This window comes from Carassius gibelio, chromosome A21 (assembly GCF_023724105.1).
Source record: "Carassius gibelio isolate Cgi1373 ecotype wild population from Czech Republic chromosome A21, carGib1.2-hapl.c, whole genome shotgun sequence".
NCBI lineage: Eukaryota > Metazoa > Chordata > Actinopteri > Cypriniformes > Cyprinidae > Carassius > Carassius gibelio.
Window position 1 is genome coordinate 2,594,561 of NC_068391.1, and position 27,586 is coordinate 2,622,146.

The window sequence follows — 27,586 nt, forward strand, 5'->3', positions numbered from 1 at the left end:
ATTCGCGAACCCGCTCCGAACTCTCGAATTTATTCAAATGATTCGCGAACCCGCTCCGAACTCCCGACATGACTCAAATGATTCGCGAACCGGCTCCGAACTCTCGAATTTATTCAAATGATTCGCGAACCCGCTCCGACCTGACTCAAATGATTCACGCTCCATACTCCGAACTAGGAAGAATTAGGAAGCGTTCATTGTGAAGGGTGCTCTGAAAAGTGGCAGCACAGGCAGAGGATTAAAACCTCTATTAAAACAGATGTCCAAATGAACGTACAGGTACGCTAAAAGCACGTTCTGGGCGCACGGAGAGGTGGGGGTACGCTCAAGAGCTATATTTGGAAGTGGTGTTACTGACTGAGTACTGGTGCGTACCGGACCACTTAAAGCACTGATTACATAGTAAGCAGAAGGTTTATGGATAGAGGCTAAACAAGTCTGAGATGTGTATGACTCAATTTTCGATGTTAACGAACTAGCAGCTGAGGAAAAATGTTGCATAGATGACGGAAAAATACTGAATCACAGAACTCTTGTTCAACAATCAGTCAGAATAACACAAATGCAATATTCATGAAAGAGTATTAACTAGCATGGGACTAAATAAGTGGTTTACCTTGCAACAAGCTCTTATTGGTGGCGTGGTAAATGTGGTAATATATTTTATTCTTTAATAAATAATTTCAATTGTGCATTTTGAAGACCTCCAAGAACAGCTTAAAAAAAGAGAAAAACTCAAGTTTACGCTGTAATTTTTGTAATGTGTACCTTATCTTGATTTCCGATAGAGGGCGCTAGATAGCAATAAAACATGGAATATATAAAATGCATGAATATTGTATTTAAGTAAACTTTTTAATTGGTTTTAATTTAAGGGCTGTATTTTATATAATTGTTAATGGCCCATTTTTTATTTTTAACTTTTTAACGAATTTTATTATGTTTCTTAACTAAATTAAGAATAGTTTGTAAACTTATTTTAAATATTTTTAATTATTCAAGACATTCAAATATTTGTTTATTTAAAATAAATTTGCTCTCATACAACATATTATTCTGGAAATATAAATAATTTTTAATGGTTTCATTTGATTGAAGTTGGAGTCAGTTAAACATGCAATATACATCAACAGAATTAAATTAATCTAGCAATCCTAGTTTAAAAATTCTTCATAATTCAAAACAACATTTGCATGTGTGGCTTCTACTGAAGCGCAGTTATAACGTGTGGGTTTAGATTACTCACAGAGATGGTTAATTGTGCCAGAGAGGGCTGTCTGTTGGATCTTCACCACTTTGTGTCATAACAAACTACCACATGCTATGATTTCAGAGTAATTTTAGGTTGAGGTTAAGTAGAGCCGGTAAAGATCTGCTCTGTCGTCCAGAAAGCTGGAGGTTAAGGAGCGAGACCAAATCTGCCTTCGTTGTCCCCTCGAGATGAGTATGCATGCTCTAAAGAGAGCTCTACTTGACCTCATCGCTGTAGATAAAAGCCTCATCAGATGACCCCATTCAGTAGAGTTCCCTTCCTCAGATTTCCAAGAAAGACATGAGCCATTAAAGACACAGGGTTCTTGAAAAAAGCTTTTTTATTTTTATTCCAGTTCTTTGAATCCGTTAACCAGGGATTTATCTAATATACAAATACCACGCACATTTATAAAAAGTACTTTCACTGAAATTGTTCTTGTGTAAAAGAGGAGTAAAGTGCATATCTCAGACACGTTCTGTGATTTTTTGTGTGTGTGTGTGTGTGTGTGACTGTTTTTAAATCTTTAAGCTAAATCAATATATCGTAAACCAATATTAAAACATAATCAAACAAATAGTGCAAGTAAGTTCCCACCAGTCGCCACAGAAGGGCTTCATACATATACACACACACACATCTTTAAGCACCTTCATTGTACACGGTCATTGAAACATCTTTGCATTTTTACACACCGAGATAAAAACATTTTAAATGTCTTGTGTGAAGTGCAGAAACTTAACTTTCCAGCTGATTTTAATTCTCATTCTCACTTTTATTAATTAAATGCATTTTTTTATTAATATTATTTCCATATTCTTTTGAATTCAGAGGATTTGATGTCAGATATCGTACACTGCATTGACACGTTCTCTCTTGAAAAACAGATAAAACCAGAACACAAGTGTGTTAGTGTCTTTATAAAACATCTTAGTAAAATATAGCCAAGGCTTATTTAAATATGCATAAATAGCATGAAAATCTGTTTTAGTTTAAAGGAGGCATTCAGATGAGGAACAGTATCAAAGTTGTGGATGTTTTCCCCCGCTTTATTTTCCTGTACATATCAAGCACTTCCAAGACACTTCATATGTGAAAAAGCTGCTTCGCAAAGAGATTAGATATCAAGTTTGTTCTTTAACAACACTTCTTTGGATGTGTTACAATAGAAACACTTACAATAATCAACAATTTCACCACAGAACCTTAAAGCCGTCCATGCAAATTATTATTTTAAACAGCATTCGATTTTATCAAGGGTCAATTTGAAATGCACAGTATAAATAATGACAAAAAATTACTTGCATTTTTTCTCTTTTGTTTAATTGCATGATTGACTGCAGATTAGTTTGGCATATTGTCATAACACGTGATTTTGGCCTTTTAAAAAAAATAACATTTTTTTTTTTTTTTTTTAGTTATTTATAATCCTGAGAGTTTTTCTAAATAATTTAGTTTTTGTGGTAATTGTAAAAAAATTAACCGCTTCTGTGTTTTGCATAGTGGATTATAATGTTTAAGTTAGTTATTTTAGCTGGTTTTAGCTTCACTGAAAACTGTTTAATTACAAAACCTGTCAGGTAATACAATGCAAACATCAAAGCTTCTAGCTTATTCAGCAGGACTTGTTTCTTTCTGCACACCTGATTGTCAATTTTTTGCATTCAATTTTCACTTACTCCATTGCACTGGACACACAGTCTATGAGCGCATCACCCTTATATTAGCAAACGCTGAAGCATCAAAAACAGCTTTAACAAATGCACATCCAAGATAATAACAAATCTAGTCATTTAAAAATCCCTGCCATCCCATTTGGAAGCAAAATGTCAAACAAAAATGTCATTCTCATTTAATTTTACAGAGTCTGAACCCGGTTCGTAAAGACTTTGTGGCGTTCGAGGCGAGCGGCTGTTTCAGGGAATTAACAAAAGTCACTTTGCGGCCTCGGGAATGGGCGGAGCTCGTTCCAGTCTCACGGCCCAGGGGTCAGAGGTCGCTGAATAGAAGGCCGGGTGTGGCAGAATGTCCTCCCTCGCCACGGTGAAAGCAAACACGCCCCGCTTCCTGTCCGCATCCTCTGAGACGAGCTTTCTGTGCATCTCCCTGCTGTCACCGTCGACATCCTTCAGCGTCTTTCCTCCCGTGGGCTGCTCTTTCGGCAGCAAGGGGTCGCCACCGGTGCCTGGAAGCCGCATGGTCCTGTCTGCCTGGAGGGTGTTGGGATCTGGAGAGAAGAGGAAGTTGGTAGACCTCCAGGTGGAGGGTTTTCGTCCTCGTCGTGGGCGTGAGACGCGGCAGCTCTGACGCTTGATGTGCCTGTGAAGGTGGTCGGAGCGCGTGAAGCTCTTGTAGCAGTGCTCACATTGATACGGCCGCACGCCGGTGTGGATGCGCAAGTGGTTCTTCAGGTCGTAGTTGTGAACGAACTTAGAGTTACAGTGCAGGCAGATGTATGGCCTCTCGCCCGTGTGTTTGCGCATGTGAATCTTCAATTTGTCTTGCCTGAAAAACAGAAAAACAGCTATTAAAGGAAGAAGTCACCCAAAAATGTTAATTTTTACTCAGTAATGCATCGTCTGTGGAGAAAGTGTGCCTTCTAAGTTTGTAAATCTTCATCAGATTTGGAGAAATGTAGCACTGCATCACTTGCTCACTTTGCAGTGAATGGGTGCCGTCAGAATGAGAGTCCAAATAAAACATCACAATAATCCACACCACTCCAGTCCCATCACTTAATGTCTCAAAAAGCCAAAACCTCTGTGTTTGAAAGAAACAAATCCATCATCATAAGACATTTTTATCTTCAAACCCTCACTTCTGGCCAAAATGTGCATCCGTTATCCCTAACAACGCTTCCTTTAGTTAAAAAAAGTCCATCTCATGTTGTAAACAGTGTTGGATCTGTGCAGATTTCTCTCCTGATTGAAATGAGATGACTTTTCAACTGGAGGAAGTGTTATTATATGAACTCGTATTTTAGTCAGAAGCAACGGTTTGAGGTTAAAAGCATCGTAACGGTGGATTTGTTTCTTACAAACACGCATCTTTTGGCTTCTCGAGACATTAACTGATGAACTGGTGTGGTGTGGATTATTATGATGTTTTTAATCAGATGTTAGGACTCTTATTTTGACGGCACGCATTCCTTACAGAGGATCCATTGATGAGTAAATGATGGAATGCTACATTTCTCTAAATCTGATGAAGGACTCATCCTAATCTTGGATGGCCTGATTGTGATTAAATTTGAGCGAGCTGTTCTTTTATGTTTAGGTTTTGAGGTTTTCGTGCACACTGTAAGAATCTCTGCAAAACCTCAAGATGCATCATGCACGCAGAAAAACGTACGTGCATGCAGAAAAACACAGAGACAGGTGTACGCCTTCGTACTTGAAAAGCAGACAGCTGCAAGTTGCTCAACAGTAACAGCGACCAAAAAAACACGAAAACCGGATTTAGTGTTCCTGTTATGTGGTATCCAGATGAGTTGTCCAGAAGCTCAAAAGCCTTCGTTTGATCTATTTCTCAGTCTAGATCTCGCTCATCGAAATTTCATTCCTCTACAGAGCGTTTGAGCCCAAAAGTCTTATATTAACATCACTACTCTTTGGCTTTTATTACAGTGTGGAAACCTCATGCGGCTCCGACCACAGTGATGCATAAAGTGTTTCACAGCAGGTTTGTCCTTATGATGCTGCTCTAGTTTTCATGTGCCAGTTCACTGTTGTTATACTGAAGCTTAGCTCTTCGGCTTCAAAGAGGCGTTTTATTCTAGTAGACAGTCTGTTTAATTTGTTTTTAGGGGAGAGTTTGCTGCTACATGACAGCAAGTCAGAATTGTTGCAAGTCAGAACATTGTTTGATTTCTTCAGTATGTCTGTTCCTGTTTAGTGTGTACACTGTTCATTTTAAAGTGTTGTTCTTGTACTCTATCTGTTTGAATTGATGTTAAAAACAGTCTTGAAATGTTATGTGCTGATGTGCTTTTGGACAGCATTGACTTTCATTTTTAATGGACGCTTTTGTTCTGCAAATAAAGGAAAGTCATAATGCTTTAGAATGGCATGAGGGTGAGTAAATGATGACAATATTTTTAAAAAAAATTATGCAAGTCCAGATTGTGGTCTCCTTTTCATCCCATCATTCCCATCAACTATTACTTTAAATAAAAGTTGTGTTTTTATTTAATAATAATTAATTAATTAATTAATTAGAAATAATGCAAATAAAATGTTAGATTAAAAAAAATACAAAAATTAAATGTTAAACAATATTTATAACTATAATTAAAAACAATGTTTTTTGTTTTAATAATAATTAGAAGTTTGTAGATGGATGCAAATATAGCCACCATCATTTCCATCAACTATTAATATAATTAAAAGTAGCAAAAAATAAATTATAAATTAAATAAAATATATAAACAAAAACTATAAATAATTGTAAAAATATTGAATTGTAAAAAAATAAAATATTAAACAGTAAATAATAAAATGAAATGGTAAAAAATAATTGCAATACTTAGAAATGTATAGAAAAAAATACAATATGCCCACCATCGTTCCCATCAACTATTGCTATAAATAAAAGTGGATTTTTTTATAGTTATGTAATAATAATTTAAATGAAATAATTTAAAAAAATTATAATAATTTTTGTTATAGTAATTTAATAATACTTTTAATTTAAAAGCTAAAAACAATAATATAAAATAGACATCAAATTTTATAATAATGTTCTTATTTATACAAAGTACTTCTATACTAATATAGGAAAATATACTTGACTAGTGTGACTTTTTCATGTTCTCTCATTTGTGTAGTATTGAGGGCTCAAGTCTGTGGTACTCTCTTTAGTGTCACTTTAACCCGACTCACCTGGTGAAGCGGACCTCACAGATGGTGCACATGTAGGGCTTCTCTCCGGTGTGTGTTCTCATGTGCCGTGGCAGTTTTCCCGCTCCCTGAATCACCTTGTTGCAGATGGGGCACTGCTGCGACGCCTTGGGCTTCATCTTCCTCTCCTCCTCCAGCTGCCACGGAGGAAACAGTGTCCCAAGATGAGATGCGGAAAGAAAACTCAGGTAGGACCTCAGGTCCGCTCCCTCTTTGATCGTTCCGAGAGCGGGGTCGGAAGTTATTCCCAACGCTGGACTCATGAAGTCGTTGAGGAAGTCTCTGTGGAGGACAGGGTTTGAAGGCTCATCCTTCAGCTCTTCTTTGATGATTTCTTTCTTGACTGCAAGGTCCAAAGGGCCGTTTTCCAACGAAGCATTGGGAAAAGGGTGGGAAGGATGCCGCGGCTCCAGAATCTGAGGATAGCCTGGGAATTCTGCTGCCCATATGGGAGGATAGAAGCCTGGGAGAAGGGGCGAGAATCTGGTGCCTGGCACTTTCGGATAGAGTCCCTCTTGAAGTAAGGACTCTATTGAGAAGTCTTTCAGTGCCCGTCCCTCCAATCCCTCCGGGACTTTGGGTTTCTGGGCTTCCGGAGTGTCCGATTGGTGTCTTTGGGTTTCTTGAACATCCCGGTCTGTCGTCGGCGCTCCTTGTTGGGAGCTGCATGGTGGGCTGTCTGTCCTCCCGTCCTCCAAAACTTTCAGTTCCTTTTGGTTTTCAGCCTCTTGAGTTGATTTCTCGCTATTGTTGTCCTCAAATTCTCCATCTTTGGAGTCGACCTCTTCTTCCATTTCCTCCTCCTCGTCTTCTTCGTCCTCGTCTTCATCGTCCTCCCCTTCAAACTCCTCTCCTTCCGGGGGTCGGTCTCCTCCACCTCCTCCCGTGTCCATGATTTCCAGACACACGTTTATAATGCAGGGAATTTCCAGGAGCCTGGCGGCGCTCAGGATCTCCTTGACGTTGGATGCAGTTATCGTCAGCGTCGACGTGTATGCGAACTCTAGAATGGCCGTCAGCGACTCCGGAGCCACGAAGTCCAGCTCGTAGATGGCGTGTTGGTTGGAGTCCTGGCTGGAGCCGGTGGCCACCGTGAAGAGCTTTTTGAAGTACTGGCTGCAGGCGGCCAGGACGGAGCGATGGGTGCGGTACTCCTGGTCCTGGACCACTAGGATGACGTCACAAAGCAGCCCGTCCCGCCGCTGCTCATTAAGACTGCACAGGACGTCATTACTGTGGTTCGGGAAGGGGATTCCGATCAGGTCCTCGTCTGTGTGTGCCATCCTCTCCGAGGAGTCTGTGTACAGGTAGAAAAAAGAAATTGGTCAGAGCTGTCATGCATTAAAATAAGACTGTGCAGCTGAAGAGATATTTATCGAAAACATGGATAAAAGTGTCTGTTAAATGAATACATGGAATTGTAAATAAAAAAAATTAAGTAATAATAAATTAAAAATAGCTGTTCACTACAAACTGAAACAGCAAGTAACACATTAAAATTAAATGTGAAATTTTGAAGTAGAAACTTTTGAGCTTTGAAAAATCAGTTTTTTACAGTATACTTCTACAATTATTATTATTATTATTATTATTATTATTTAGTAAATATCATGCAACCAATATATTTTTTCATTCATGGTTCTGTTGCTCCACACTTTTTATTCTGTATGTATATATATTTTTTTTTGGTAAAATTAGTAATATTTTAATTTGATTTCATGTTAAAGGATTCGTTACATTTATTTAATTAGACACAATTTTTGATGATAAATCTGTATTAAAGCATAAAACAGAATCTAGAAAAATTTAATAAAATGGAAAACAGAATATGGGAAAAATAAAAAAGATTTCAGTAGTTTAATCGTATTTTAATTTGACTTCATGTTAAGAGATTTATTAAATTAACTTGTTTTGATGATAAAATCATATTAAATCATAAAACACAAAATCCAGAAAAAAAAGGAAAACAAAATATGGGTAAAATAAAATGATTTCACTCTATGAAGTTTAATTGCATGTTAAAAGATTGATGTTTGATGATAAATTTGTATTGAAGCATAAAACATAATCTAAAAAAACTAAAACTAATGAAAAACAGAATATGGGAAAAATAAAACCAATTTCACTATATGAATTTTAATTATATTTTGATTTGATTGCATGTTAAAAGATTGATTAAATTAATTTCATTAGACACTGTTTTGATGATAAATTCATATTAAATCATAAAGCACAGAATTCAGAAAGAATAAAATAGAAAACCCAAAACAGAGGATTGATTTCACTCTGTGAAGTTTATTTATAAGCAAACAAATTATGTATTCATTGTCTAACAGACAGCATTTACTTTCCTGTTAATGGTATAAAATGAATATCAGGATAAATATTAATAACAAATGGAACGGAAAAAAGAGCTATATTACAATAAATTGATTTAAATTAAGATTTGAGCTAAAGATGCATGTTTCTGCACTTTGTAAACTTGTATTTTTGCACTTTGTGGTTAAAGAAGATGCGTGACACAATCAGATAATTAACTGGTTCCCATAGAGCGTCTGAGGAACAAATCTCTGCTTCTGCTTCTCTCTGATTGCGATCAAACATCATCTCCACTGGCTTCTGTCTTTCACACCATATACAATGATAGCATAGGCTATTTTTCTGTGAAGGCCTCAAAAGATAGCGCATTAAATCTGATGGTTTTGCATTGTGAGAAAAGCTGACACTTATCTTTGTCAAGTTCGGAAAAAAATACAGCACAGGAAGACAAAAGGGGTCAGGCTCTAGTTTCTGCTTTCCACGGGAAAAAAGTGTCAAGGCATGAGTAAAGGTAACCCACCGCCCACAGATTCACTCACGTTTCAATGCTATTTCATTACAGTTACTTTAATTGACATGCATGTCTAGTTTAGCAGTGCACTTCTACAGAACAAAAGCTCAGATGCTCTTAAACTACATGCAGAGTTGAATGGAGCCTGAATTATACCTGTGGATTCCCTGAAATGTTTAAAGTGACTTTTTAAGAGGCGTTTTGGCAGCATTGTCCTTCATTCATGGCTATGAATAGAGTTTAATCTCAGCGTGTCTCGTCCCTGTGGTCAATGCATGCTCCTAAAACAACCTGTCCGGCAAAGTAAATCAACTTCTGGTGTTTTCAGGTTTTATTCCTTGTACATTGTTTGTCTTTATTCTCTGTTACATTGAGCATTTTAACATCCCTTCCACTGTTGCTAGGTAACGGTTGCAATTAGAACATATAGTCCACTAACAAAGCACACATCTTTTAAATTAAGATCATTGTTTATCAAACAATGTCGGCCTTCAGGTAAATATATATATATATATATATATATATATATATATATATATATATATATATATATATATATATATATATATATATATATATATATATATCTTAGTCATGCATGATTAGTTTGTTCCTTGCTTAGACCTTGTATGCGTCACGGTGTCAGGGTTATTATAGTTAATTAAAACTGAAACTCAAATTAAAACTATTTAAAAACTTTTCATTTCTTGAAATTAATATATATTGAAAAACTTAACTTAAGCTAGTTGCCAAAGCAACATTTCTCATTTTAAATTTGAATAACTTGATGTATTAAAATAACTAAAACATAATGAATAACAAACCATATATATATAGAGAGAGAGAGAGATAAAAACGACAAAAAATGTAGTTAAATACAGACATCTAACTAAAATTACTATTACTACAGAAAATATGTATATAAAAAAATTAAGATTCAAAACGCTAATAATAGCTATAATACAATTTCAATAATTTCTAACACTGACATGCGTGACATTTTATTCTTTTTTGATTGTGTGTAAAGAACACAACACAAACTTTCTGCGAAAAAGAGAAAGAGAAAGACGGAGGAAGAGGGAAGGATGAGATCTCATGTCCCCAGAAGTTCCCCGACAGGTTGGGCAAAACTCAAAAAAAAAAAAAAAAAAAAGGTGCTCCACCCTGGAAAATCTTGCCAAGTTAAATAGCATTCGGAGCTAAAAACAACTCTAGGGAAGGAGGGAAAAAGAAGGAAGAGAGACAGGGTGAGGTCTCCCACCCACCCTGGGAGCGCATGCGTTCTCCCTCCGGCCCCCCACACCTCCTCACTCAACCCCAAAATTACAGTGTGTGTGTCTGAGCGCCGACGGACCCCTCCACACACACTTAACACTCAGTAACTCCTTCAAACCTTGACACTTTACTCCCTCCATATGACACAGTCTACACAGACACACCACAGACTTCTGCTGCTTATATATACAGCTAATTATTAAAACTACAAATTTATCTACTTGAAAACCTTTAAGAAATCCTTTTGTGTTTTTCATGTCAGAATTTATATATATATATATATATATATATATATATATATATATATATATATATATATATATATATATATATATATATATATATATATATATATATATATAACTGTACCTGGAGCTTTTATTTGATTTCTGTTGTTTTTAGGTTGACTGTATCCTTAACACAGGAAAAAATCATTTGCTTTACTTTTTTGGTTTTGTTTTCCATTGCAAAAAAAAAAATAGGAAGCTATTAAGTTGTTTTCTTTAAAAACAATTCTATAAAAAGTAAAAAGAAAAAAAAAGAGAATTGAGTTATCTGTAAATGAGGTCAGAAAAATAATCTTGTTTTCTTTTGAATTAAGTCTATTTTTCTGATCCCAATGACAGATATTTGTTCTTGTTTTAAAGCATTAAACACTTTGTTTTAATGTTTTTTTAGAAAACAAGACTTAATACCTGAAGTCAATTAGATTTTTTTGTCTTGTTTTCCTGTACAAATATCAAAAAGCTCTTAAATCAAGATACATTTAGAAGGAAAATTGCTTAAGATATTAAGTCTTATTTTATGGAAAATAATAATAATAAAAAAGTGGGGTTAGAAATATAATCTTGTTTTCCCTTTGAATTAAGCATAAACTAATTTCAATTTGTGCTGCAAACAAGACATAGTTTTTCTTGTTTTATGCACAAAATATTAATCACTTTTTAGACAACAACTAAATATCTTAAGTGAAGTATATACACTCTCAGAAAAAAAGGTACAAAAGTTGTCACTGGGGTGGTACCTTTTCAAAAGATACAACTGTGACAACTTTTGTACCTTTTTTTTCTGAGAGTGTAAATGTATCTTGATTCAAGAATTGTAGATCTCTGTAATGGAAAACAAGACTGAAGAAGAAAATGGGTTTTTGCAGTGAAACTCTCATGCCGACTGATGCATTCATTGTCATTATCAAGCCGTTGTTCCCAGCATGTGGACACAAACTGACCGACACACACCTCAGTGATAGATGCTATCTGAAATCCTGTGTCTCTGCTAGTAACCCGTTAGATCAGTATCTTGGACCGCAGCTCAGTTTGTCCATCTCTAGACAGAACATCAGTTCATTGTGAAATGATTTGATGATCAATTGGAGTGTAGTAGATTTTTTTTCTGCAGATGTGTATCGGATTGCTTTGTGGTTTGCCTGTTGTTTCTAATGAGAGGAAGATATTGTGTTTTTCACTGAGAAATATTTTTTTTTATAATGTTCAAATGCTGCTGTCATATTTTGGCGGTCAGACATTCCTTATAGTTTCAGTGAATCCAATTGATTTGTCTGTGAATGACATGAAGACTCAAATGCAGATTTTTTTTTAGAAGCACAGATTTGGTTAAATATAGTATAATTTTTTTTTATTTTTTTTTGCATATTCAGATGTTTGAGTAACTCTGTGTGTGTGTGTGTGTGTGTGTGTGTGTGTGTATATATATATATATATATATATATATATATATATATATATATATATATATATATATATATATATATATATATATATATATATATATATATATATATATTAAGCCAGTAAGATTCAGGGACTATATCAAGCACATTCTTTTTATATTATCTGGTTATATGTATTTTGAAAAATTTCTACTTTTTTTTTTTTCGTTCAGTAAATTTCCTAAATATTTTTTTCAAAGCATTTTTTGAGCTTTTGAACAATTGGAAAAATAAATAAATAAATAATATATATATGAATACAAATATTTTTAATACAATTATAAATTTAAAAAAAAAAATGGTTAAAAGAAGCATTTTCAGATTCTTATCAGCTGCAGTTCGTTCTATGCCAAATCATTGTAAACCGTATCAAATCTCCTATTTTATGTTGGAGATGTTTGGAGATAATCTGAGGATCTAAGAATTATGCTCCGCGTTTGTTCTGGTGTCTTTCTTAATCAACAGTTTGTGGAAAGAGGTGAAGAAAATACCCTCTATAGCCCCACAGAGTGCCACACACTCATTTCAGCACATAGACATAGTGTTTGTCATGAGAAAAGAAAAATGCATGCATGTGTGTATCAGTGTTTCCAGCACCGCTATTCAGAAGCAGCACTGCAAACGAAACAAACAAACAAAATTAAGCTAATGGTTTTGCTTTGATATTGCGTCATCCTCATTGTCAGCGTGCAAAAATTAACACACAGTGAGCACGTTTTGATTCACAAATCCGCTCAGATCACTTTAAATGAATCATTTGTGAATCAGACTGAATTGAGCGCCTTTCAGAAATTAATGCATGCTGTGTCATCATCAATAATAACCTTTTTTCCTATTTTCCTTCTTGCATGTTCATACATCACTAATTCTGAGTTCAACATCAATCATAATGTGTCATATCTCAAAACATAAATGACATAAGTGAGTAAAAACCCAAACTACCCCCTCAGTCTTTGATCATTCAGAATAACACACCTGTGTTTGATGTTTGAACTAAATACGTACACACACGCGAGCTTTGATCAACATCTTAACTGGGACAAACACTTTAAGACTTAACAGGTAACAGTGATTGTTTGTTAATGTGAAGTCAGTGCATGCTAACTGTATTTTGCAGGTTTAATGCATGCATTTGGTGCACGGCGGATGCTTCGTCTGACTTTGTGATGCAAAGATGACCAACTCTTGATAGGGTAGAGTTACACCATCTTCTCCAAAAGTTAAAACAGTTCACATTTGTGTGAGATATTTCATCATGGCCTCTTTAGGGAGGCAGGAGCGAGCGCGTGTCACGCTGCTCAGACTGCTGCTAAATTGGCTAAATCCAGCCGTGGGTTCGTGGGTCCTGAGGGAGATCATTTAGGGGCCTCACCTGCAGGGGCACCTGTAGGTTTTAGTCTATTAGTGCTTTGCAGAGACTCACGGCCCTGTTTACAGAGCTCGAAGCATGGTGCACCAATCAGCCAATAGAAAGCTGTGGATTTGAATACGATTCGTCTCGGTCCTGTAGATGATGAACGCTCTGCATGTGAACAGTTTCTGACATGCACGTATTGTTTCCACAGTCTGGATGATAAATGGTGAGGTTCTGCCAGCAGATTTAAACATTTGCATTAAATAGTAACAGTTTTGAGTATAAATATTGCTCTTTGGCAGCCAATGTGTGTGTGTTCGTGTACCTACTTTGGAAATATTTCGAGGACAAATTTGTACCCAAAAGTGAGCAAAATCGGACAAAATTGCCTAATATTGGGGACGTCCTCATTTGTAAAACTGGTATTAAAAAAATTAAGTAAACAAGTTTTTTTTTTTAGTTTTTTTTTAATATGCAGAAAGTTTTCTTTGAGCGGTAAGGATGGGTTTAGGTTAAAAAGTGTAACTATCTGTATATAAAAACAATAGAAGTCTATTTAATGTCACCATTTAGATATTGTTATTATTAATGTTATTATTATTCAATTATATATTAAATAATTATACATTACTAAATTATATATATATATATATATATATATATATACACACATACATGTAATATGTAATTGTTTTATTATAATTTCATAAAACTATATTTTATATTTATATAAAATATATTATCTATCTATGTAAAAGTAATGAATCATTTATTATTATTTGTACATTATGTGTGTGTTAGTGCATGTGTATATATATATATATATATATATATATATATATATATATGTGTGTGTGTGTGTGTGTGTGTGTGTGTGTGTGTGCGTGTGTGTGTGTGTGTGTGTAACTTTTTATATATGTCCAAGTTACTTGTCAAGCAGTCTAATACAGATCGAGGACAGACCACAGACTTAAACCAGGAGCTTGTTCAACAGAGTTAAAGAAAACATAATAAAGTGCGGCGTGTAGGTTTGGCCTCGTGTCTTGGCCGGAGTTCATTTAGAGTTGTGCTGTATATTTGAGCTGCTTTTCACCCGTAGACTAATTCACCCCGCGCCAGATCAGAGCGAACGTAAATGACACTTAAAGAGCCTTGTTAGAATTACACACAGCCGTTGTGTAACGTCTGCTGTAATTCATCTGTTGGGTAAATATATGAAGTAAGACGATACAGACACCTGCATCACGCGCTTCTGCTGCTACAAACAGTAATTTACACTGTTTTTACTCTGCGTTCAGCCCTCTTCAAACACACACACACGCTCACCTATCACCTTAGCACCCTTTTAAAACCTTTTGAAACATGTAAAAACTGTCTAAACTTTAGTAATTCTAACAAATCTAGCTGCATTTGCTTTTGTGTTTGTGGTGGATTTAGCCAAAGCACGGAGACGTCCCCATCACAGTCGTGACACAGATCTCTTTTTGATAATATGAACAGCAAAAATCACTGTCTGACATTTTCATATCTGATCTGGGCAAATTCTGTGCAGAAATAAATCTGATAGCTATCTGATTTTTGCGACGTGACGTCAATTTGGATTTTTTGAAAACTTCCAACCCAAAATTGATCATAATCGATTTATACTTTGAATAAATCATAGTTTGTACATAACTATATTTTATGCTCCTATGAAAATGATTTGTTAAGATGACTATGTGGGTCAATCGTGTGTTTAGATCAGTGGGACGCATCAAAAAGGTCAAGAGAACAGCCTCTTTAAATAATAATTGGCACTTTCTTACATCGTGTGAGCAGATTGTTTCGATAACGCTTTGCTTTGATACACATCAGAGTCAGCGGTGTGTGGTGTAATTGTGGATTTGCTGTGTCATTATTAGTTGATGTTAGTTTGTGTTTACAGCGGGCGAAAACTCCACACTCATTTTCTGGAGACGACATCTAAAGAATGGCCTAAATGATTACATGAGTCATCAAATTACTGCCTACAGACGTGCTGTTCTATACCTAAAATGCACACAAACACACATATTTTGTATAAATCGTGCATATTCTGACTCAAACACACACTTTTCTCTCTTGAAAACAGGTGAACTGGGCTGCAGCGCACTCACCCGTCCAGATCCTCAGGTGTGTGTTACTGTACGGCTGATTTATTCCAGGTCTAAGTGTGTTTCAGATCCGAGCCTGTCTCATCTCCGTCTCTGAGGGACGTGAAGACATCGGTCCATCCCGACTTCCCGAGCGTCTACTCTCCATTCACAAAAAACACAGCTGAGCATCCAACTACAAGCCCAAAACAACGGCGCACGCGGACAGACGGAGAGGTTTGTGTGGACACTGACAGGAGAGAGAGAGAGAGAGAGAGAGAGAGGAGGTGGATCTACTCGAGAGCAGCGATGTAGTTTTTATAGCTGGGTGGGAAGCTCAGGATAATAATACCCATCCTCCTCCACAACACAGTTTAAGCTCAGTATGTAATAAAGCCCATGGTGCACAAACCCTCTGATTTGGGGTCAGACAAAATGAATTTTTAGTTTTATTCGTGAAGGATTTGCAACTCGAACTTGGGCACAAATGAAGGAAGAGAGAGAAAAGTACCAGTTCTATAAATGCATGTGCTGTGACTTCAGAAGATGAATTAGACGGAGGAACAAGGTGGAAAACCTGAAGTTCAGATTTTAGTGTAGAAACCAGTCAGTTTCACAATTAATTACTCTGTAACTGCAAGTGACACACTGAAGTAAACATTAAATATTGCAGTAGATTTTTTTACAAGCAGTTTTCTTGTAAAATGTGCTCAATCTCCATTAATTTAATCTAGGCTATATATATTACATATTACAATGTACTATTCTTGCTTCTTACTTACTAAATACTGCATGGTAAACAATATATGATATATGTTTTTGTTTTATTTTACCTATTTTGGCATGATTTAAATATATTTAATTCAATTCAATTTCAATTAAATATATATATATTTAATATATATACTCAGTACCACCACTTCCAAATATAGCTCTTGAGCATACCACTACTTCTCTGTGCGCCCATACGTTCATTTGGACATCTGTTTTAATAGAGGTTTTAATCCTTTGCCTGTGCTGCCACTTTTCAGAGCACCCTTCACAATGAACGCTTCCTAATTCTTCCTAGTTCGGAGTATGGAGCGAATCATTTGAGTCAGTTTGGTGATCACGAATCATTTGAATCAGTTCGGGAGTCCGGAGCGAAATTGCCAATCATTTTAGTCAGTTCGGGAGTTCAAAGCGGGTTCGCGAATCATTTGAGTCAGTTCGGTAGTTCGTAGCGGGTTCGCGGATCATTTGAATCAGTTCGGGAGTTCAGAGCGGGTTCGCGAATCATTTGAGTCAGTTTGGTGATCACGAATCATTTGAATCAGTTCGGGAGTTCGTAGCGGGTTCGCGGATCATTTGAATCAGTTCGGGAGTTCAAAGCGGGTTCGCGTATCATTTGAGTCAGTTTGGATGTTTGAATGCAGTAATGCAGTAGCTCTTTCTAAGGGTATTTTTTCAAAATCCTTTTGCACATTTTATTTATGTTCAGTAGTTCTTTCTAGCTCAAGCAAATCCACGAACTAATAAAAAGATTTATTATTAAAGTCGCCTGTTGACTGCTGTATATAAAAGCCCTTCAATATAGTTGTTGTTACCTCAGGGGATGAGAGGAGTCATCAAAAAAAAAAAAAAAAAAAAAAAAAAAAAAAAAAAATATATATATATATATATATATATATATATATATATATATATATATATATATTTTTAAGCTATAATAGAGTACCGGCACCTCTTTTGGACCACTTAAAGCACTGTATGTGTGTATATATATATATATATATATATATATATATATATATATATATATATATATATATATACATACTGTCTGTATATGTATAAGTTGAAAGTTGAAATACTAAAATAACGAAAACTTAACATCTAGATATAAAAAATGAATAAACTGATAGATAACAAAACACCACAAACTTTCACTGAGAGGCAAACAGAAAATTCAAAATATTAATAAAAACTATAATAGTGCATCAGTGAAACTAAAATAACACTGCCGTGCACAAGAATATATGTCATATAATGCAGTAATAGTAAGATTAGTATGCTTTATATACTGTAGTGTGCATATACTATATACTATATTTACAGTATGTAGTATACTGTTTGCATTGTTTCTTATGTGGCACATAAAACAGATTAGCTGCTTATATTTTGCATTTGTGTCAGTTTAATTAAATTACATATTCTAAAATGGCAGAATCGAGACATTATGATTTTCTAGTTAATTACAAGTTGTTTGTTTTATACATGTGGTTTGACCCATATTGCAGTTTAGGAAGTGTGTTCCTCAACAGGGCTGTTTAATTTCCCTCCGTTGAAACTGAAACCAGAGGTTGACGGCTAATCAGTTATTTAACTTGTAAGCTTATACTCAAGAGTTGTGTGAAGAGTACATTCGTTCATTCATTCGTTCATCCAGCTTTTATTTACTCTCATTTAATGTGGTAAAAGGGAAAGATGAAAGATTGTGGTTTAATGTGGTTTTCTGCATATTCATCTGTAGCAGGTGCATTGCAAATTGTATGTGTTTAATGCACCTGCTACAGATAACCTCATTAAACCATATATGTGACCCTGGAGCACAAAACCAGTCTTAAGTCACAGTTTTTGAAATTGAGATTTATTAGTGTAAGTTATAAGTTATGATAGGACATTATTTGTCTGAGATGCAACTATTTAAAATCTGGAATCTGAGGGTGCATAAAAAAAAAAAAATCAAAATACTGAGAAAATTATCTTTAAAGTTGTCCGAATGAAGTCTTAGCGATGCATATTACGAATCAAAAATGAAATTTTGATATATTTACAGTAGGAAATGTACAAAATATTTTTATTGAACATTATCTTTCCTTAATATCTTGATGATTTTTGGCATAAAACAATTTTTTTTTTTTTTGGCTATTGCTACAAATATACCCCAGAGACTTAAAACTGGTTTTGGGCTTCAGGGTCGCATTTTATTTTAATATACCAGTAAAAGACTCTGATTTGCCACTTGTGTTCAGTCAAATTTAAGTTTTGTTTGTGATCATCAAAGATTGTCACAATCAAAAAGTTTAATCAGCCAATCAGCTCGCTACACATTTCTGTAAGCAGACAGAAAGATTTAACTCTTAAAAATGGCAGACAAATACTGCTTGTCTTTCAAATCTATTGTTTCAAAATCCATAAAACTATTACAGTCTCTCTCTCACTTGTGTTTTTTGGCACTGTGACATTTTCCCGCCGTGTCTGTCTCTTTAAATAATGACTCGACGCTTTAACACGGACAGGATTTCCTAAATGACATCAAGAATCCACCTAGTTATGTAATTTATGACAGATTCATCGTGACCTGCTTTTTTTTTAAACCAGCACAGTTACTTAATACCAAATCCAGCGTTTTACTGGGGGATTCTGGGTAAAGGGTAATTTCGATGGACTTCTTTGTCCTGCTGTGAATGTGATGACAATAAAGTGTGAAAATTAAAGAGATGGAGAGATGAATTACGGGATTATTAAGTTAAAAACACTCACATGCGACATTATTTATAGGTATTCTCACTTAGTTGTCTTAGAAACTTCAGACAGGTGATTCTTAGTAAAATGATGTTTAAATGCTTAGTTTGATTATCAAATCATATGATGCATATAATGCACAAAAACAGTCTTAAGTGACATGTTTTCAAAATTGAGATTTATACAAGTTTTGATCATGTTAATTATTTAGAAACATGCATATCAAATATGATGCAGCAGGATTTATAGGGTTAAAGAACCATTTAATGTAGTTAACATGACGTGTCATTGTCGGGTCTTCAGATCAGTGTTTGTGGGATCTTTAAAACATTAATAAATAAAAATAATTTTGTGTGTTTGTAATTAATATTATTTTTAATGATTATTTAAAAAACATTCTATGCTATTTTAATATATTTTTAATATTTTTAGTTGTTTTGTTTTTTGTTTTTTATTTTTTATATCTTCTGCTTTGATGTAACTGTAGTTTTAGTCATTTTTATTTGTTTTAAATATAATTTTCATTAATTTTTATTTCAGTTTTTTTTAGTTTTTAAGTTTAGTTAATGTATATTTAAATTTAGGTAATCAAAACTAAAACTAAAACAAATTTCCCAGACATCTTTTGTAGTGAAAATGCAGTGAAAATTAGAAACAAATATTTATTATTATTATTATATTATAATTATTATAACATTTTTTATTTATTATTATTTTTTTTTAGAGCTGCATTCAGATGAAAACGAGATACATTTAAAACTGAGACTGACATTCAACTTCTACAAACTATTGTGTGTTTGGTAATGCCTCACTTCAGGTAAGGTCAGATCTTTCTTTCTTTCTTTCTTTCTTTCTTTCTACAAATCAATTCTCCATTTCATGTTTTGTTGAGGAGAGATGTGCTGATGTTTGCACCTAGCAACCGCACCAAACATCCTAGCAACTGCATAGAAACACCCCGGCAACCACACATCTCAATAGCGTTTTTCGTAGTCAAGCACCAAAACATTGATCCTGATGCTGTGTTCAAATCTGATGCACAAACTCTTCAGTTTTCTATTCTCTGTTTTCTAAGCCTTAGGATTTGAAATGTGGGACTCCGTGCACAGATGTATTCTGGGAGTGGGGGCTTTGGTGCTCCAGGGTGTGGGCTTGTGGGAAAAATGTGTCATTTCTGCCCACTTACAGACAAACCCACCAACTAGGGTGGGAAACCGTGTCCAAGGACAACGCACACACACACAAACACACACACACACACACACACACACACGGAGCCCAAAATATGCAACAAGGTCATCGGTGAACCCCTCCACACTCCAACTCCTGTTTTTACTGGAAGTGTTGTGTCTTTCGGACAGTTTCATCTGTGTTATCTGCACACACACACACACACACACACACACACACACACACACACATATATATATAATGGGCGTTTTTGGAAATGCTGCTGCTAAGAGGGTTTTTATCTGTGATTTTTAGTTTGGTGAGTCTGTGTGAATGTGGACAGCATATCGATTATGTCTTAAATTTAATTTTGAGATTCTTTTACATTTCATGCTGAACAAGGTCTAGAAACGACAACATACAAATGTGTCAGAACGCCACCTTTTTTTATATGTGTGATTTGTTATCGTGGCTTTTTAGGCGTTGACTTGTGGTGCAGTTGGTCATGGGGATGAACACTTTCAGTTTGTTGCAGCAAAAGCATAAAGACAAATTATGAGATGTATACATGCTTTATTGTGTAAAAAAAGAAAAAAATGCATGCAAAGAAAAATGGCATTAGTGCAGTAGATGATTAAATACTGTTTTTGTACTTCTCAACAAGATTTGGCATTTTTGTGCTAATGCTAGAAACGCAAACAATGTGCATTAGTGAAGTCGTTTAAAAGTTTAACCATTTTATTTAAATCTTTAACTAGTTTGTTAATAGGTGGGAGTTGCAATTATGTATTAGAATAAAGCAAACAAATTCTTTCTCTTTTCATATTGTAACCAATATTTGACTTTTTTTTTTAGTTTAACCAAATAATAATATGCATGAGTGAAACCGATGCTTTATCAGACGCATTATAGTTCCTCGGAGCATGATGGGAAACGGTTTCATTCTGCAAGCCTATCAAAATGCATAAAAGCTAAATAGTACAATTTACATTTATGCAATTTGAAAGACATTTATCCATTGCATTGAAGGTAAACATATTATTAGTTCATGCATTTTCTGGAAATCGCACCCATGCTCTGCTGTCTGAGCTACAGGAATTACAAATTATTATCATCGAAACCAATTAGCTTCCACAATGATTCAGTAATTGACACACCTTCAGCAGAAAGGTCGGGACTCGTGGTTCATGTGTGAATCAGAATCTGAATCTGAATGAGCTTTATTGGCAGGTATGTTCACACATACGAGGAATATGTTTTCATGACAGAAGCTTCTGCAGTGCAACAGAATGACAGCGACGGAACACAAAGACAGCTACTTAAGCACTCAAAGAGACTGAAATGTGCATGTCATCAATCAAACTAATCATGCATGTGAAACACACCTCACACGTGTGTTTCAGACAGATGGAGTGTGTGTGTGTGTGAGGGTGTGTGTTTTGTGTTTTTTGAGATGCTCCTTCTGAAAGGACATTTTTTGTGGAGGATTGTGAGGGGGAGGCTGGCCGTGTGTGTGTGTGTGTGTGTGTGTGTGTGATTATGACTAGCCCCTGTCTGCCCTCGGGCCCTCTGGCTGTACCTAATTAAAACCAACCAGGCTGCAGGGCACAGGAGACAGATGTCTGTCAAAGCACACACACACACACACACACACACACAAGATGCAAGTTATCATAGTGATCAGTCACACACCGTATGCATATATGCCGCTTCATGCAAAAAAATGCAAGCACATATCACAGACATGTTCTCACACACACAGTTCACAGATGTCTATATTGATCACAGCACTGGATATTTAGCTTTCTGTACGTATGTATATATATATATATATATATATATATATATATATATATATATATATATATATATATATATATATATAGTGTATTTAATATACATTTTAATTATTCAATATAGTTTATAATGTATAAATATCCAAATTATTTGCACTTGATATTGATAAGCTGAACAGTTAATAAAACAAACAATATATATATTATACTAATTTATTTGAGATATATACATATGTATGTATGTATATTTGTGTATTTATATATTACATATATTATGTATTTATTTACAAAAAATATGTATATAAGAAAACTTTTTTTTTTTTTTTTTTTTACAAATATTTAATATATGTACATTTAATATTATATTATATTATATATTTATATAATCAATAAATAATATATCAATTTAATGTCATATATTTACATTTAATTTGATTGATGCTGACAGTCTGAAATTACACGGAAATCTACAAAAATGTTGGGAACTGTATTTTTACCCAAGCTGGAACTAATTTGATTCGCCTGACAGGACATTTCCTTCTTTTCTTTTTCGGAACACATTGTGTCAAGTTTAATTTTAATACATTATGTCTCTTTTGTCTTTGTGCATTAGCAGTATATCCACCAAACCGCTCTGAAGATATCATATCATCCACTGAAAATCATATTTCCTGAACGATATCCAGACGATGATTCCTCAATCAAGTGAACTTCCTGAACGTCACACATTACAAGCCCACAGTCAGTCCATCAGGCCGCTCGGATACCTGAGGCATCTGCTCCAGTGTGTGTGTGTGTGTGTGTGTGTGTGTGTGTGTGTGTGTGTGTGAGAGGTCGGGGTGGGTGGATCAATGTGTCCTTATTTTAAACTGAAAGAGTGAGTAGTGAGTGAGTGATAGCCCACACACTCATTTCTCTCTCTGTCTTTCTGTGCCTCTCCTCTTTTCTCACACCAGTGGGTGGACCCAGTTTCAAAACCAAAATCTTACAGCAACATTACAAAACAGCCAGCTTTCCCTCTGTCTCTCTCTCTCTGTGTGTGTGTGTGTGGTTGATGGATCTCGGTCGCTCTACGTAAACGTGTGTCGTGGTGCGTCGTCCTCAATCCTGTGTGTGTGATCATGTCAAGCGTATGTGTGTGTGTCTCTAATTTACCCAGAACGGCGGAGAGAGGAGAGAGTCTGGGAGTCAGTGACTCTTCTCACACAGGAAACACCTACAGGAGTTTAGATGCTCCCCAGTCAGCTGCTCTCACTTTTCATAGAAGACCAGAGGAAATCACTCACACACACACACACACACACACACACACACACGGGCCCAAAGCGTTCAGCTGAAATCACATCAGATCGGCTTTAAATTCAAAGAAAGACGCGTCAGCTAAAAGAAACTAAACTATGTTACAGTAGAAAGACATACTGTCATAGTAAATACAGCTATTGTATAGAATATAGTTGACAGACATCAATGCTTATGTAGTTTGGTTATAGTGTGTAAAGTAAAATCTAAATTAAAATCATGAGGTACAGTCAAAGATTATTATAGTAAAGTCAAATAAAGCTTTATTTATACCATAACATGTACAGTATAGCAAAGTCTAATCAAGTTTAGTAGTGGGAAAATAGAAAGTTTAGTTATTTTACTACTTATGGTATTAAAGCACAGTTACATTTAAAGAATAATTAAATTTGATTTTATTAAAATATTATTTCTGTCTAATCTAGTTCTAGAGAAGTACATTTAGTTATAGCAAGTCTAAAAAATGGTTAAAGTCTAGTTATTGATTAATCTAGATGTATAAAAGAGTATAGTTTATTGACTAGTAAGGTTTGATTATAGATAGCACAATATAATTAAACATATATCTAGGTCAAATTAGGATTCTGGTGAACTGATCATCAGTTTTTAGTTTATCCGGAAGGGAAGAGCTGTATGGAGTCATTGTTTGAGCAGAAAACATTTTCTCCTTCGACCCAAATTTGTTGTTAATTTCCTGTTTGTGATGAGGGATTAGTCATGTGATGTGTAGGAGCAGCTAAAGAAAAACACCTGTTTGCACCGTGGCCATAGGGACGGACTTTAGAAAGTGCGTGACCATGTGACCTGCTGAATTACTTTTAAAAATGGCATTCTATGACATCAGAATCAGGTATAGGGGCGGACGGCTGTTGAATATCTATTGTTAACCGTTTAACTGGTGAATTAATTAGATGTGAGGTGTGTGTGTGTGTGTGTGTGTGTGTGTGTAAGAGGTGAGGCCATGACAGTTGTTACACTTTGGGCTTTACCTAAATCGCCAAACAGGCTTTTTTTGATGATAAAGAGAGAGGAAGGAAAATGACAGATAGACAGCAGTATTTGACTCTCTGTGTGAGTGTGTTGGCGGCTGTGTCATCAGAAACCTGTTGTGTGAGCGGATGTGAATCCCCTAACTTTATCTCACGTTGTGAACTGGACAGACTGTTCTTAATAGGTTTCTTCAATGCTTACAAACACACTTACATGCACACATTGACAGAAGAGGCTGTGTTCGCATGTCTCCGAGTTATACTTGTGAAAGTGAAATTATTTCGTAACAAACCACAAATTTGTTTTTCTCTGACTAGCTGAATTAAATGAGAAGATTTACTCGTTCGGATTAACATACTTGACTTTTGTAAGTGTTAATATGTGGTTAGCTGGTCGTTATTACAAAGTTTTATTACCCAGACCCTGATGTGAGGGTTTGTATCAGCCTGACGGGTTTATTTTGTGATAATGAAACTAGCACGGATAGAGATGGTGCAGAGATGTGATGTTTTTTTTGTGTTTTTTTTACATTTTAGTTTCTTTAAAACATTGCAAACCAGATAAAATCTCTCATATTTCTTCTTCTTTTTTATTTCACATAGCCATCCTGTTTATTTTGAACAGTGCTTCTCTTTAACTTGATCGTTCTGATCATAATTGGTACTTTTCTGTGTTCTTTTTTTTTCAAATTACTTTTATTATTATTATTTTTAGATAGAAATATTACCTATTAAAGAATTAAAGAATCGCTTAGCTAGCAACACCACATTGTCTTAGACAACAATTTATATAAGGATGTTTTAAATCAATCAAAAGTGTAAAGTAATTTAAAATGTTATAATATTTTATGTTATATAATGTTTTTTTTAAATGAATGCAGCTGTTTTTAATTTTTTAGTTATCAAAAATTCCTGAAAAAAAATAATCTATGTTTTCTAAAATAAATTAAGCAGAAACAGTAATAATAATGTTTTCTTGAGCAGTAAATAAGCATATTAAATTGATTTCTGAATGATCATGTGACACTGAAGACTGGAGGAATGATGCTGAAAATTCAGCTGTGAATCACAGGAATAAATTATATTTTAAAATATATTTAAATAGAAAATAGATGTTTTAAATTGTAATAATATTTCATAATATTACTGATTTTACCATATTTTTAATCTAATAAATGCAGCCTCAGTGAGCAGAAGAGACTTTTTTTCAAAAATATAAAAAAATGTACTCTTTGAACAGTAGTGTATGTACATTGTGCGTGTGTGTAGTTTGAACTTTTAAATATATTTCTGTTATGGAAATGTATAGTTAAGGTGTTATAAACAATACATTTGTGCTGAGCTGTGTTTGTGTCTGTGTGTGTGTGTGTGTGTGTGTGTGACATACAGTCATGTACCCAGCAGTGATCTAGAACCGCTCTGAGATCCTGATCATTGTTCTGGTTCCCTCGCACCCACACCTTCCCATGGCAAGAGCCCACGGAGCGCAGCGCACTCTCGAATGTTTGAGAACACACCGGTGTAAAAGTATCCGGCGTGTAACAAAAGCTCGCTTCAGATCAGGTTCAACTTTGATAAACCTTGTCCTAGTGAGTCGACAGACAAAGGCGTGGTGCGTATCCCGGCATAACCTCCCTCGCTCACTCTGCTCCGTCCCGCTCTCTCGCTCTGTTGAGTGTGTAAGAGTGACGGAGAGTTATGGACGCGGGAGTTTTTATGTACTGTAATCACGGCCTGTTAGCGTGGGGTTAATCAGTGCTGCTCCAACACGTCGTGATGGATCTGAAAGCAGTTGCTTGGCATTGAAATCTGGTGTCCGTCACAGCCACAATTAAAATAAATGAATAATTGAGTCTGGCGGTCATCTGCCCATTCACCTGATACACTGTGTCCCTGACCACACCGAACAAAGCTCCCCCTCTCTCGGTGTTGCTTTAATGAGAAGTCTATACTGTATTCACACAGTGCATTGAATGTACATGTTGGATTATTTCAGTCTTTAAGCCCTCAGATTCATTCTGTGATAGAGTCTTGGCTTATGTTCACAAAGAGAGCAGATGAATGATGTTTCCTGTATTCTGTGGTAGACATGACCAGTGCTGCTCACAGTTTGACTGTACGCGAAGTTTACGCAAGATAAGTCACAGCAGAAAACATGCTGATGAGGGTTTTCAAAGCAGTTAAAAATAATTAGAACATTCATTTTAAATTTTAGATTTTGAATTCATTTGAAATGTATCAGATTTTCTGAAATTCAAATAGTGCAAGACATTCCAATATCCCATAAAGCATTGCAAATGATGTCACTGAATCAGGTTATGGTACAATATAAACCTATAAGTGATCGATTTTAGGTTGAAAATACTATGTTTGACGTTAATTGCAACAATAAAGTATGTAAACAATATATGTATGTAAATTATGCATATAATATTAAATATTTTAATATATATAAATATATATAATGCATAATAATAATAACAGACCCTATTGAATGTGTCGTAGTCAGTTTTAAACGAATGATTAGATTTTCCCTGTAAATATGCAATAATTTGTCCCTTACAAAACAGTACTGTGATAATACCATTAATTTTGTACTTGCGGTTTTTTACTTATTTATTGACACTTAGACTCCGATCAGACTCTTAAGTTTTAAACATAACATTTGCACGACTATCGAAACTGAAAACAAGTGCAAATATCTTTTGACTTATTATATAAACTTTCCCTTTCAGTTTTATTTGTGTTCCCGTGCTGTTTTTGTCGGCTTGCTTTAGGGGCCTAATCAATAAAAGCTGTCGATGGATTGACCAAAGCCTGATTCTTCTCAAACGTGAGATCTCTTGCAGGGCAGCACTGAGGGATGCTGCGATAGCATCAGACCCCCGTCCCTGCCCTATCAGCTCATTTTACTCTATTAGACTTTCTAATTAAAGAGACTGTGAGAACGAGGAGGTGGGGGGGTCCCACACTCTCTAATGCACTTTGCATACACTCTAAAAAGTGACAGATGCACAAGACGAGCGAACAAATGCCATCACAAACCCCTTCGATTTCACTACAGACAGTGATGGAGCAGTCAGACAGACAGCAATTAAAAGACACTTGGTGAGACAGAGAGAGAGAGAGAGAGATGAAAGAGAGAGAGAGTAGTGGTTGCTGACCTTTAGGTGTTGCTGGTGGAGTTGCGTCTTGGAGAGAAGTCTCTGCGTGTCAGGAAACAGACTGCTATCCTCCGACTCAAACATGTGAAAGTGAACACAGACGAGAGAGAGAGAGAGAGAGAGAGAGAGAGAGAGAGAGAGCGACAGGGGGAAAGAGATAAGCAGAGGAGTTGCGTTTTGCACAGAAGGTGTGTCGTGAATCAGGGAGAGAG

The 27,586-nt window shown here is 35.4% G+C and overlaps 1 protein-coding gene across 2 annotated transcripts; it reads right to left on the reverse strand.

Moving 5' to 3' along the window:
* Positions 1-1,753: 1,753 nt before the first annotated feature.
* LOC127941339 (zinc finger and BTB domain-containing protein 7C-like) lies at positions 1,754-27,534 on the reverse strand. Of its 2 annotated transcripts, XM_052536325.1 has the most exons (4): positions 27,375-27,521; positions 15,474-15,607; positions 6,133-7,447; positions 1,754-3,757 (listed from the first exon to the last, which is right to left on the reverse strand). In XM_052536325.1, exons 3-4 carry the CDS (start codon positions 7,431-7,433, stop codon positions 3,187-3,189), a joined length of 1,872 nt encoding a protein of 623 aa, XP_052392285.1. In that variant the 5' UTR covers positions 7,434-7,447; positions 15,474-15,607; positions 27,375-27,521; the 3' UTR covers positions 1,754-3,186. The 2 variants fall into 2 exon arrangements, with proteins under 2 accessions (XP_052392285.1, XP_052392284.1); XM_052536324.1 differs by lacking the exon at positions 15,474-15,607 and having other exon boundaries at positions 27,375-27,534.
* Positions 27,535-27,586: the final 52 nt, after the last annotated feature.

Coding starts and splice junctions, on each gene's coding strand:
- LOC127941339 (XM_052536324.1), bottom strand. CDS start 7,433: ATGGCACACACAGACGAGGACCTGATCGGAATCCCCTTCCCGAACCAC. Junction 3,758..6,132: donor TGTGAGGTCCGCTTCACCAG/GTGAGTCGGGTT, acceptor TCTGTTTTTCAG/GCAAGACAAATTGAAGATTC.